The 14,703-nt window shown below is 31.7% G+C and overlaps 1 protein-coding gene across 4 annotated transcripts in view; it reads right to left on the bottom strand.

The window, feature by feature from the left end:
- LOC148607319 (cytochrome P450 4B1-like) overlaps positions 1–14,703 on the bottom strand; it is a 33,358-nt gene that overhangs the window by 741 nt on the left and 17,914 nt on the right. For 3 of the 4 annotated variants that reach the window (XM_088543458.1, XM_088543457.1, XM_088543456.1), the window contains exons 9-13: positions 13,294–13,417; positions 12,300–12,495; positions 11,381–11,463; positions 8,569–8,634; positions 7,058–7,153 (exon numbers count right to left, since the gene is read on the bottom strand). In XM_088543458.1, coding sequence (XP_088399584.1) covers positions 7,058–7,153; positions 8,569–8,634; positions 11,381–11,463; positions 12,300–12,495; positions 13,294–13,417 — 565 coding nt within the window. Of the gene's footprint in view, positions 1–409; positions 7,154–8,568; positions 8,635–11,380; positions 11,464–12,299; positions 12,496–13,293; positions 13,418–14,703 lie in introns of those variants that run through there. The other variant, XM_088543459.1, reaches the window with a different exon arrangement.

Here is a 14,703-nt window from a genome sequence, read left to right as displayed (position 1 = left end):
AGGATCCTTGAACCCTCTTTTTCTCAAACTTTCCCATCTCTTACTCTTTCGTATCCCATATCTATTGTAGCCATATTATTGTATTTAACGTTTCCTGGCATCAGAAAATGATTCCCTGATTAAAAAAAAATTCTAATATCGGAAAATGAATTTTCTTAATAAAAAGTAGAATTTTTGATATCAGAAAAAAGAACACTTTTAACTATCAAGAAATCATTTTCATAATAAAAATAATTTTGATATGCAAAAAAAAAGTTAAATAAATAGTAAAACAGTGCCCCATAAATATTCCTATATTACTATTCATCCCCTCAATTAATTTTTATAGATTTTTAGAAGAGGCAGAAGTACTTGTAACAAAGTTGAAATTTCAACCAAAACATTAATTATGACAAATAAAAACAACAAATTTGTCAATAATTTTTTTATAGTGAATTAAAAATAAGTGTTCTTCAACAGTTTATAATCAAACCACATCCATACATATTAAGTGAATTAACATAACTCTATCTTAATGGTAGAAATTTAATGAACAGGCCTTTGTAAAAATCAGGCAGTGTTTATAGTATTAGTGATAAAGAGATAAGGGCCAAAGTGAAAGATTTTCTGTACAGGATCTGTTAAAAGCAAACAGGGTGTTAAGGAGGTCAACATAGGGTAAGAGAGGTAACTCCTAAAATCAGTGATATGTTTATATCATATTCAATTTCATCAAAGCCTTTCAAGCTTCCATTTGAAACAGAATGAAATCAGTCCAAGTAATTTTCATTGCTTACATGGAATTGATGTAAAATGCTGAAAACAAATGTTGCAGTGATTTGTAAGTTATGTCCCTTACCCTAAGTCTACCTCCTTAAGTACCAGTAATACAAAGAAAAAATGCTTAACTTGTTTCAAGTAAAATGAAATTACATCCTTAAAAGAAAAAAAAAACCCTCATACACTTGTGGATACTATGGGGGATTCTGGGTTGATACTCCTGATTTATTGGAAAATTATTGCTAAATTCATGCAAACTGTTTTTGGAGAATGAGCAAATAATAGCCTAGAGCATCCTTTTTCTGGAACCCCTTTTAAATTATCTGGATCTGTCCTTGCTAATTCAGATTCTATTGATATAAATATTGAATCATTTCTTGAGTAGGAGTTTAATTAAAAAAAATCCATGTTCCATGAACTTTTTTTGATGTGTCACCACTGCCTGACTCTTACATTGACATATACTTAAACATTAGGAAACAATCATAGAAGTACCAATCAAATTAAATTCCAGGCACTACCAATTGTAGAGATGATGCATGATGTAGAAAAAACACTGAAACAATGTTTTTTTTTCAATCCAATTATGCTTATTTTCATGTAACAAAAGTCCTTTTTGTATTTAAATCTGTATTAAAAACACAGCTTTCATTCATTTCCCACATAAATCAACTAATAAGAAATAAATCACAGAAACTCCATTTTATCATTGTTTTACCATGGGCTGGCCCATTTTATAATTGTTTTAACACAGGCTGACCATTTTATTATTGCTTTACCATGGGCTGGCCCATTTTATCATTGTTTTACCATGGGCTGGCCCATTTTATCATTGTTTTACCATGGGCTGACCATTTTATTATTGTTTTACCATGGGCTGGCCCATTTTATTATTGTTTTACCAAGGGCTGACCATTTTATCATTATTTTACCACGGGCTGACCATTTTATTATTGTTTTACCAAGGGCTGGCCCATTTTATCATTGTTTTACCACGGGCTGACCATTTTATAATTGTTTTACCAAGGGCTGGCCCATTTATGTCGCACTGTTTTACCTAGAGCAATAGTGAGGGGTTAAATGGCAAATAATAAACTGGAGTTTCAGTTATTTATTTCTTTCTAATAGGACTAGTTTCTTCATATTTTTTTCAAAGACTCAAGCTACCTGTTGCACAAAATGTTGGTCATGCATTTATCACTTTTTTACCATGGTTGTGGTCTAAAGAGCTTTGAAGCATGTCACATTAGAATTAAAGAATAATAAATATTGCAAAGTGCCAATTTTATACAAAATCTATATATTTTTCTTATGTCAAATATGTAACAACCAATCGACAGAGTAAGAATGTATTCTGTCCGATTGAGAAATTAAAGAGAATTTGTTGGGTTTTTGATATGTACGAATCACCTCCTGTCTGAATTTTAAGAAGACAAATACTTAATCTTCTTCCTATGTACACTAAATATAAAAGTAAAAACATTTTTTTAATCTTTTAGTTCCGGAAGAATTTTGACTGAAAAAAAAAATTATGCAAATCACATTAAACTATTTAAAGAATGACTGTTATATTTTTCCATCTATGATGAAGTAAGGTCAATCATGTGTGCACACTAAAAAACCTGTGTAGCATTGAGATTATTTCAAAAAGACCAAAAAAAAATATAACAGTCATACCTTATAATTTAATTTTAGTATCAAAATTCAACTAGTAAATCATTCTATCACAGTCACATTACAAAGTTTGGTCTATAAGGTTATGTACTAATTTTATTATCCAATCAGAATGTATGTTACTTCTGAAATAAAATTATATAAAAATGAATATATTAAGTACATGAATATATAATTTTCCCTGGATAATGCCAATAAATAATGTATACGGTCTCTATAATACTTAAAAATAGGACATTAATGGAGTAATTGCCGGCCACCAAATGAAGAAAAAAATGGGGATGGCAAAATGTTCAAAATTGCCCAACTCGAAAACAACATTTTGGATTTTACTGAATCAATATTGACTTTAAGTTGTATTTTATGGTACTTAACACCTGTGCTAGGTTTAAAAAAAAAATCATTGATCAGTTCTCAAGTTATCCTCTAGAATCAGTTGGGGTATGGACAGATGGATTGTCACGGACAGACATGCAACTTTTGAGAGGTTATCACATAATACCTTGCAACTTCCTGTGCTGGGTATAAAAATTAAGCAGTACTCCAGCTAAGAATCATGCAAAATGTGATTCATGGGTGAAAAGCCTACATATTTTTATTTTTGATATTTTGTTTGAAATGCTATAGTTAACATAAAATAACATTCAGTTTTAAATATAACTCATGCTCTAAGGAGATGAAAATTATATAGAATGCACTGTAGATTTCAAAATTAATGGAGATAACTCTGTAAATGACAAATACAATAGAATCTACTGGATTTTCAATGTTAATTATCTCCTAAGAGCAGGCGAATTTGAATAGCCATAGTAAACAGAAATTTACATTCAGTTCTTCATATAACCCGTGTACTTAGGAGATAAAATATATATAGAATGCACTGTAGATTACAAAATTAAGGAAGATAAATCTATAAATGACACTCAAATACAAAAGAAATCCATTGAAATTTCAATGTTGATTATCTCCTAAGAGCAGGCAGATTTGAATGAAAAATTACGCATTTCATAATAAAGACCCATGAATCAACTTCATATCAAAAATAAAAATATATAGCCTTTTTTGAGGCGTATCACATTTTACAGAATTTGCATGATTCTTACAAAGGAATACTACTTAAACACTGCATTGGTAGATAAATGGCATAGCACATGGAAGAAAAAAAAATTATTGTAAATAAAACAATAAAAATATAAACATGTATAAATATCAACAACAATAATCATGCACAAAGTTTCTAATACATTGTAATAGGGCTTGTAAATCTAGTTCACAACACAGATAAAAATAAGAAAATAGGCTATGTAAGTCTCGTCACGTGACTCCGTGATTTCATGAGAATGGGTCCTCATCTCCCATTCAAATGCATAGGGATTCGTCATTAACATAGTATTGAGTTCAATGTTAAAAGCAAAATATATTTTTGTGAAAAAATACTGATAAAAAATGACAAATATCTAGTTCTACTGAATAAAACAGTTAAGAAAAGCATAGAAATAGAAGATTTTGCATAGTAATACAGCGTTTTAATTTCCCGGAAGTGAACAATAAAATGCAGACCGACCTTCGGATTGCAATACGTTCTACATCCAAAATTCTGGAAGGAAAACTGAAACTAGATCGAGACTTACAAACCCTATTAAAGTTTGTTTTTGCCCCTGTTAGGATATTAGGATGCATCTTCTCTTTTTTCTACTTTCTTCACACAATTTTAACTGCATCAAACAAAGACCACCAATGTTTGTATAGAAACAATGAAAAAAATTACACAAAGTCAAATGTGAAAAAAACCATAAGATTCAAAAATTTAAAACAAAATACTTGTAAAATCTAACAACAAAAATATCATTAATGTATTATGCTCAGAAAATGAATTGCTATTTTTTTTAACTTTAAAAATTATTCATTGTTTTTCAGTACCTAATGGTAAAAATATTATAACCAATATCACATCTTAAAAAAAAAAATCAGTCACGTTAAAAAAAATGTTTGTTTCCAGGAACCAATCATCCGTAGCAAACTTGACAAATAGTTCATACATTGGTGGGGCCTAACCTGAAGCCCCTAATTTTTGCTCAGGTAAAATGTGATTAAAAAATAAAATATTGATCAAAATTTGATTTCATTTGAGCTTTCAAGATACCGATCTGGATCTGCCTATTTTTACATTTCATGAAAAAAAAAAATATGTAATATCATCTAGGACATCAAATTCATTGGAAGACAACGAAACAATTAACGCTTACCCTTCCGGTGCACTTGTCCACGCTCCCCGTTTTTAGCGGAGTACGAGTTGCTCACTTACTTTTGTTACTTTGTATGTATAATTTTGGTTATTTTATTTTCTTTGTTGTATGTATCTGTTTTCCATGTCTGGTCTATGTCCATGGATTAAATTCTATTGATTTTCCATAGAATCTTGGTTCCCTTGATTACTTTCCCAATCAGTATTCAAGCTAACAATATAAGAATTTCCATAAATTTTATATTTTGAGTACAATCAAGTTCTGATGTAAATGTTGTAGAACTTCAAAAATCCAAAAAAGATAACGATAAGATGACTTTCTTCCTAAAAATAGATCATAACTAATATTTCTAGTCAAAAGATTTTCTACTTTTCTCGAAGATGACATTCTTGGCACAGTGTTCTCCCCAGGCCCTTAAAGCGCTGCACTTTTACAGCACTATCATGTCAGAGCGCTGCGTTATTGACCTCAGTAATGTGCTATGTTGTTACCAGTGCTGTGCTATAAAGTTAATATGAGAATTAAATTTAATTTACGACAGGAAACTTGTGTGCCCTGAGGTCATTTACAGCATGCTCTTGATACCAATAGCAGTAAACATGCTATGGTCTGTTGATTACCGCATGACCACACAGGTGTGTGAAGCCAATTTCGGACAAGATTCTTTATCTGGCACCTGGCCACAAATTAATATTCAGGAAGGTATCAATCAGAACTGAACCAATCAAAACTGACTATGGTCAAAAGTAACTCAACCATGGCCAAAAACATGTGACTATTTATAAATACAAAACTGACTATGGTCAAAGGTAACTCAACCATGGCCAAAAACATGTGACTATTTATAAATACAAAACTAACTATGGTCAAAGGTAACTCAACCATGGCAAAAATCATGTGGCTATTTATAAATACAAAGGTGACTATGGTCACAGGAAACTCAACCATGGCCAAAAACATGTGACTATTTATAAATACAAAGCTGAATGTTACACAATCACAAGGTGTTTTCAACATTTTGAAGCTGATTTACCTTATAAAAGAATTATTAAATTCCTGAACAATATTTATTCCATCAGATACTTTCTTAACACTTTGAAAAGAAAAAGGAAATGGCTGTCTTTTGTTTACATTGCCATATTGTTGTGCATCAAGAGCACATGGTTTTTGGCAGAAAAATCAGTTAAGAAATAGATCGTAAAATACTCTGTATAAAAATAGTACAACAGGTGTGATAATCCAAAAAAATATTTACTTACATTTTTTGTAAGTCATGATATGGAGTTTCTGTCACGAATAAACTTAATTTTAACAAAACTAAAACAATTTTTATAATAATAATTAAAAAAAAACAAAACAAAATAAAGCATAACAACAAGTATGCCAACTTTAAATAACAAGAATAAGATTTATGTTTTTCTGGTAACTGTGTTAGCTCCACACCAATGACCTACTGAAAATTTTTGGCAACATGAATTTTAAGACCAGAGTAATCTACTACATGTACCTGATTAGATAATTCTAAATCTATAAATATATACTGAAAGTAACAAAGATTAGAAAAGGAGTTTAATAGAGAATGCTCTTCATTAAATGAGCCATTGAGGCCCCAAAACAAATGAAAAATTGTAATTCCCAATGAGTCTGCTGTCAGCAAAAAGTTGAAAGTAAAACATCAATGAAGAACCCCTGGGTGTGTGGGTGTGTATATTAGAGGAAATGTCCATGCAGTATTATTTATCATAATTTGATAGAATATTGTTTAATTTTTGTGTTAAATATAAAAAATGGTATTAAAGTTATAATACTGCAATTGAGGAAAAAAGGTCAAATATTCACCTATGAATAATTCATATGAAAATAAACAGCAATGTACATTTTGAATACACAGATCAATTTTTTTTAAAAAATACATTAAATACAGAGTGCCATGTTTCGACACGGGTCCTATTAATGTTGTGTCACGAATGCAGAATACAGCCCTATCCAAAAATCTTGGGGAGAATACTGAGGCAGCTAATTTGAACCCCTATAAAGCTATATAAATATAACATATTAGATCTTACATACTGAACTACACTGAAACCTGTCTATACAGAAACCAATCAAAATTGGTTTGGTTTAGACAAGTGTATGGTTTACCAAGGGCAAATATAGGACTTCAAAACTGTCTGGTTTAGAGAGGTTTTTAGATTATTCTGAGTTCATTTTAGGCAGGTTTCACTGTATAAACCAACCCTAAAGGTCTTTTAAAAAAATCTGTCTAATATCATATCTTTAAAGTCCAATATCATATTTTAGGGTCCAATATCATATCTTTAAGAGTCAACTGACAAATCTCTTGTGTCCAGTCGCATATCGTTAGGGGCTACTCTGACCTTTCCTCGAAAGTGACCATAATTCCTGTTTCTGTTCTCATGACAACCTCAGCATGGGGAATAACAGTATGATCTGGGTCCAGTGAAATCTTAAACCTGTAAAAGACAAAAATTTTGATTCTTCTGCTGTTAGGAATGATTAAAATGATTAAAGCTAGTTTTTCGATGTGAAATCTTAATCTCCTTTAATCTTAATTTTAATATGGAAAACAGACATATATCAAAAGCAAAATTTAGCTGAAAGAGAATCTGTTTTCTTCCGTAAAAAATGTAGAAAATTTTGAAAATATGAATGAGGTGAAACAGCAATCTCCTATGCAGAGGGTATATTTGCTATTTCAACACCTCTGCCAAACTCAGTACTTAACTTCAATACTTTATGCAAATTAGCACAGTACACTGGAAACAGCTTCACAAGGTTACAATGAGTAGTGCTCATGCCTTGTAAATTTTTTCACATCCTGTAAAGCAAAGCCTTAAAGCTAATGGAGTGATAATGTTGTAAAGCAGGTAGTGGTAATAGATCTGGGGAGGAGACTTTGCCAAATAGCTAAAAGGATGTTTGGTACTCTGTCTAAAAATAACAAGCATTTCAAAGCATTGTGAAATATTTTAAGATTTTTTGAGCTAGAACAATATCAATAGAAAAAAAAAATGTTGGCTCAGTGTGCTCATTTTTGAAATATAAGCATTTTAAATTTTAACAGGGAAAGGACTTCTCTAGATTTTCCATAGGTTTTGTCTTTGTAGGTTTTACCCATTAAAGACCCGAAAAAAATAACAAGAATTTCATAAAAACTTCTGAAATAACTTTTTAAAGTCTGTTTAATGAATCAATGAAAAGAAAAGTGGGGTGACTTGGCAAAAAATATTAATGCTATGAAATGGAGAAAACCAGAGGAGTCCGAAAATCTGTCAAGAATGGCTAAACACGAGCAGCGAATATCCTTAACATCATTGTATATTTCGCTTACTAAGAATGAGAGGAAATAGGTTTATTCTCTGTTCATTTTACATCCAATTAAACAACTAATTAAGTAGTACTCCACCTAAGGATCATGCAAAATGTGATTCATGGGTAAAAAAGCCTACATATTTTTATTTTTTATATTTTGTTTGAAATGTCATAGTAAACAGAAATTAATATGTGGTTTTTCATATAACCTCTGTTCTTAGAAGACAAAAATTATATAGAATGCAATGAAGATTTCAAAACTAAGGAGATAACTCTGTAAATGACACTCAAATACAATAGAATCTGTTGGATTTGTAATGTTCATTATCTCCTAAGAGCAGGTAGACTTGAATGAATAACACATTTCACAAAGAAGACCCATGAAACAACTTAATTAATCAAAATATGAAACTTACAGCATGTTTCACTAGGGTTGATCACTATAATCACCCAAGCATGATGGATTATGGTGGGATGGATGGACAGACAGAAAGGTAGAGTTGAGCAGCTACTAGCCCTGCTTTCATTGTTGATGATGCAAGTAAAAATATCCTACCTTCTTACTAGACGGGCTATTAGCACTTTTTCTTCATTCTGGGCAAAGTTTAACCCTATGCAATTCCTACAAAGTAAACACAGTAATATTGAGTGATGGCAAAGTTGATTAAAAGTTACAGTGATAAATGGCATTGAGAAAGTCTGAATTGATGTAATATAAACTAAAACACAACTCCTTCTTTGTGTGTATAGAGTTCCATGACTCCAACTGAAATATAAAAAAAACAATAAAAAAGGGGCTTCTTTCCATACAGACAATCATTACACAAATAAATTCATAAATTCACACTTTTTGAAATATTACTTGATATATAGACAGATGAAAGGAAAAAAAATGTCCAACTGGTATCCATAAAAAGTCAGGTATCAAAGGATACATGTACTTGTGATTAACTGTAATGCAGTTTAAAAGAAAAAAAAAACAATGAAATCTGCCTAAACCAAACCCTGAACTGGTATGCAGTATAGTAATTTGGGTAATTTTTTCACTGTCTTTTTTACCCTTTTTCTATTTAATTCATTTTCACACATTTTTCATAAGTTTAAAAAAAAAAAAACTATTCACAAAAGCAAAACTTCAACATTACATAGTTTGCTGCAAGAATGAAAATGAAATTTCCCTATAAATACCCCAGTTTATAGTAATAAAAGGATAAATAAATTGGTCGCTACAAATAACCAAGGTATAATTACTCTTGTTTTGGTTGCCAGAAGATCAAATCCACGAACTGGATAAGTTCAGCACATTAGCAACTGTATATTTTTATTCAGTCATAGCAAAAATGTGTCTGAACAAAGCCAGTTTCAGATATAAATTTATTCAGTCCGTCAGAAATACCTTCACACTTTCTTGTTGAAAATATAGGGAAAAGTGTCAAAAATCACCAAACAGTCAGACAGATCTAAAACCTGTTTCTACATATCTGCTCTGTTTTCTTTGATTCTTATGATCATATTTTAGTTATTTACTCTTTCAAATTAAGTGTCATATTCCCTACTTGCGGAGCTCTGGATGCAGCCATATTTTATCCTTTTTTTGCAGAGTTACCTCCCGTAAGAGCAGGTGTAATTTCAAAGTTTTTCTAATTGATGTCGATATCGGATTGAAAACCTTAAAGACACCTGCTCCAAAGGGAGATAAATGTTGACAAAATGTTGGTCCGCAAGTTGGGAATAATTAAACCATAATATAAGTCATACATGCTATATACTGACATCATACTTATTTTCTAGATCTTAAATTTTCACATGATATTTTCAGTATTTCTTTTTGCATTATGTACAAAAAACTTAAGTAATGTCTTTCTAAAAATTCAGACAGGAGGGGATTCATGTCAAATACCTACTAAATTTACTTTTATTAAACTGTTGTAGTTAGTCATTTTGTTGTTGCAATATCAGGGATGATTATACAAGGTCGTAAAAAAAAAAGCTGAAATTGGTAAAATCGGAAATAAATTAACAGTAAAAAAAAAAAGAATCATAACGGTAAAATCTGGATTTCAATTAGCGAAATTCCAATAAAATTGCGGAAAAAAATCATCCCTGAGATATAAATCATCTGGATAATATATGACGTAGAATCTTTGCAAGAGTTATTGTTCTTGATTTTGTTGCTCTATGTGGGAGATTAATAAATGATTTTCTCATAAATACAGATCTACATGTAAATACAGAAAGGACAAGACTGAAGAAACAATGTATGGTTGGTTTATCTGCATCATTAATCGCCTCTACCATAGGCAGCACCTGAATTTCATATGAATTGGCAGTTAATATGCATATTGGCAAGTATTTATTTTTCGCAAAATTTGTGAAAATAAATACAGAGAAACCTGGTCAAAACAAACCCCTTCCTGACATTAAAATTGGTTCAGGATAGGGTATGTAAGTCTCGTCACATGACTCCATGGTTTCGTGAGAATGGGTCCTCGTCTACCATTCAAATGCATGGAGATTCATCATCAACATATCATTGGGTTCAATATTAAAAGCAAAATATCTTTGTGTACAAACTCTGATAAAAAATGACATATATCTAGTTATACAGGATAAAAATGTTAAGGAAGGCACAAATTAGAAGATTTTGCATTGTGATGTAGCATTTCTAATTCCCGGAAGTAAACAATGAAATACAGATTGGTCTTCGGGTTTCAATATGTTCCACATCAGAAATTCCAGAAGGGAAACTGAAACTAGAACGAGACTTACAAACCCTATAGACAGGTGTTCAGTTTATAAAGGTTCAAAATACATTTCAATTGGTTTACCATAGAAGGGACTTTTAAAAGTGTCTGGTTCAGACAATTATTTAGATTTTAGAATTTAGTTTAGTTTAGACAGGTTTCATGGCACACCCTAGAAATAAGTTCAATTACAGTACAGTGAAAGTACTTTAAGGAGTTTGACCTAGGTAAGGGGTATAACTCTTGAAATCAGCGATATGTTTGTATTATATTCAATTTCACCAAAGCTTTTCAAGCTTTCCTCTGAAATAGAATGAAATCAGTCCAAGTTACTTTGATGCATACATGAGATTGATGTCAAATGGTGAATACAAACGTTCCAATGATTTCTAAGAGTTGTGTCCCTTACCCTAGGTCTACCTCCTTAATTCGTGGATACCAATTTTTGTGGATCAGGAAAGAAACACAAGTTCATGGGTTCTTGAATTCATGGTTTTGAAGTTTTCAGTATTCAAATCAATGGGAATCTACTATATGTTGTGAATGAAATTTTGTGGTTTGACTTACCCACATAAACCACGAAAGTTGGTATCCTACGAACATAGTACTTTCACAATATATTACCTAGGACCAGCAGAAAATGGTGTGAAGCTGAATGGATCCATTTCGTGGTGCTTATCATCCTTAAATCTGTCTGGTCTGAATTCCTAATGTAAAAAAGATTTAAGACAGATTGAATTCCAAATATTCAATACATGTAACAATCTAGAAGAACTGTAAACAAAACTCACTAGGTGATATCCCCTTCTCCACTCCCCTAAATCTATAATCCTAAATATATAAATCCATATTGGAAACCCAAAATGCCATTCAAATAGACATGCAAAATTAGAAGTCACAATGACATTATTGGAGGAAGAATGTTTGTAAGTTTCATCTAATTTCATTCATTGGTTTCAGAGGACTTTGGGAAGAAACTGGGGGGGGGGGGGAGTTCAGATAAACAGACTAAAAATATGAACATTATATACCTCTAGTTTCTAATGCACATCTCCATGATGTGTATAAATGTATAAACATCCTGCAAAATGTCACAACAGTAGCTCAATAACTGTGGGAGGAGAAAGTTGGATGAACCATGCACCTTCTTTTACCTCTATGAAATGTTGAAATTTCTAAGTTGAACTATTTGTAATTTTGGCAATATTTTACAAACATGAAACCCCCTCTGGCCCTATACATCAGCATTATGTGTATAAACATTCAGAAACTGTAGGAGGTAGCTGGACAAACCAAGTATCCCCCCTCAACAACCATCAGGACAGGCAAAAGAAAGGAAGAATGTAGGAACTGACACCCTGGCATAAACTAATACAAGTAATATGCCCTTCAACTTTTTGTAATGGAGACATAAAAAGTAACACCTTAGCTAATTTATAGTATATGAGTTTTGCTGATTGAGTTAAATATTAAGATTGAGGCCTAAATTTCATTAAAAAATCTGGGAAGCAGGAAGTATAAATTGGAAAACATCAATACTCACTTCAGGGCTGTCCCAAACAGCAGGGTTGTTATGAATATGGTAAATTCCAAGGTCTATCATTGTAGAAGCTGCCACTTCATATCCATCAAGAATAAGGTCCTCTTCACTGGTCCTGTTGGTAAGTGGTACAGGAGTATGTCTTCTCATTACCTCCTTCAGGAAACATGTCAAGTATTTCATCTTGTGTATATCTTCACTGTAATTTGAAACAAATTGCATACCCTATGGCCTGTGTAAACAGGTGTAAAATTTGATGATTTAGAATCATATCCTATAAATTTTGGCAAATGATTAAGCCCAGAGTTAATATTATGCAGGATTAATTTTTAAGATTTTAGACAGACCATTTAAATATACTAAAATTAACACCCTGCAAAAATTATCCATATTTCAATATGTGTTTGTTGAAGCAAAACAGTTGAAATTAGGAAGCACAAATCTTAATAAAAATATGCCCACCTAGGTTAATACATTAACTCAGGTTATTTTGGAGAGTGTTAATTTTGACAATTTTAAGGCAAATTTGTGAGAAAAAAAAATTTGGCGTTTTGATGGATGCTAAGTGGTGTACAAGGTACTTACACCCAGAGTAAATATTTGGCAGAATTTATTTTAGCATTGTTCAGACTGACTGTTGAAATATGCAAAAGTTAGCACCTGATGAAAATTACAGTTTATGAATCGGTCCTTGCAACAAAAATTGCAATATATATATTTTAGCGATTCCATTTTTTTTGTTGCCAATTTCACACATATAAACATAATGCAGTAGATTAAAACATCAAATAATATTTTAATTTTACATTTGTTTTATTTTTAACAGATCATCCGTCAATTCACATAACAAAACTGTGATCAGATTGGTCACCAGTCATCGATTATCAATCCTTCAGCAATCAATTAGTCAGCGGTCATTGATCCATCAAATTGTTGTGCGGATCCATTCAAGGACTGTACCCACTATTTGATATTTCTTTGAGCTGTAAGTAAATACCTTTCAATATACTGTCTATCTCCCATCACATCTTTTACCTCTTGGTAAACCTTCTCCTGGAGGTCTTCATACTTCCCCAAGCAGTAAACACTCCAACCTAACACACTTGATGTTGTGTCATGTCCTTAAAGAACATGAAATAAAACTATAAAAAACCAAATTGTGGACAGACAGACAGACAGACAGACAGACAGATGAAGTGATTCCTATATCCCCTCAAACTTTATTTGGGGTGGGGATAAAATAATCTAGAACTTAATCTAGAAATTAAGGAAACTCTTAATCCCACTTACAGGGGCCTATTTCATAAAAACATGTCAAATTGAAGTTTTCCTCAAATCTCTCCTCATCTCAAATTTCAACCAATCAAATTACTTAAATTGAAGATTTGGGGTAAACTAAACTCAAGGACTTCTCAGTTTGAGATTTTTTTTATGAAACAGAGCCCAAATCAGTGTTGAAGCTTGGGATATATTATTAGGAATTATTGACAAACTACCCAAAATACGTCAAAATATGTCAAAAACTGACCAATTGATATAATTCAAACCAGGCATCTATACAGGGTCAATATGGATCAAACCTGGGCCAATATGGCCTCATAACTTTCGGTCGTTTGATACCGCCTTTTGAATTAGATATTCTCCCTTCATTATGCTTCTGGATTATTTATGCATATGTACCTAAACATGTATATAATTAACCAAACTAATAAGAAATAAGGTAAGGAAACTTCATTTCGTTTTGTCATGTCATTCAAATACAATCATAAGCTCTATGGAGCTTCATACCAAATATAAAAACATACATTATGTAACATAAACAAGACGAACTAAAATCAAAGGATGTGCACATAGAAAACAAAAAAAAAAGGAATCCAACATAATTAATGATAGACATGCGAACCAATAATTTATTACACCTGGCAACCCTATTGTAATGTCTAAAACAAAATAGCATAATATAACTTCAAATGCTCATTTGTATATCTAAAATGTGCTTTCAGAATTGTGTGATTTCAGGAACTTTGAACACTAGGACTATAAGCTGCAGAAACACAAAAAAAATATTCTATTTTACAAAAAATGATACTGATTAATGGAAATAAACCTACACGTTCTTAGTAAAACATGAAAACAAATCATTTTGTTGGTTAATAAAATTGTCAATAAATATGTAATTTCATTTTGGCCCTGTTATAGGTTTCGGTCAATCATACTGGCCTCAACAGCTGTATTGCCCCTCAGCGATGCCGCGGGACCAATACGACCGCTTCAAGCAATATGACAGACCTCAAACCTATAACAAGGCCAATATGAAATTATGTATTTATAAACATATAGCACAGTATTTTGGACAGACACTCAGTTGTTCCAAAGCACATTATATGTCAACCTCAAAGTCCAAAAG

Source organism: Perna viridis, chromosome 9 (genome assembly GCF_037379345.1).
Source record: "Perna viridis isolate PV_CMFRI_1.1 ecotype Kerala chromosome 9, ASM3737934v1, whole genome shotgun sequence".
NCBI lineage: Eukaryota > Metazoa > Mollusca > Bivalvia > Mytilida > Mytilidae > Perna > Perna viridis.
The sequence above is the reverse complement of the archived record's forward strand: the minus strand, read 5'-3'. Positions and strand labels throughout refer to the sequence as shown.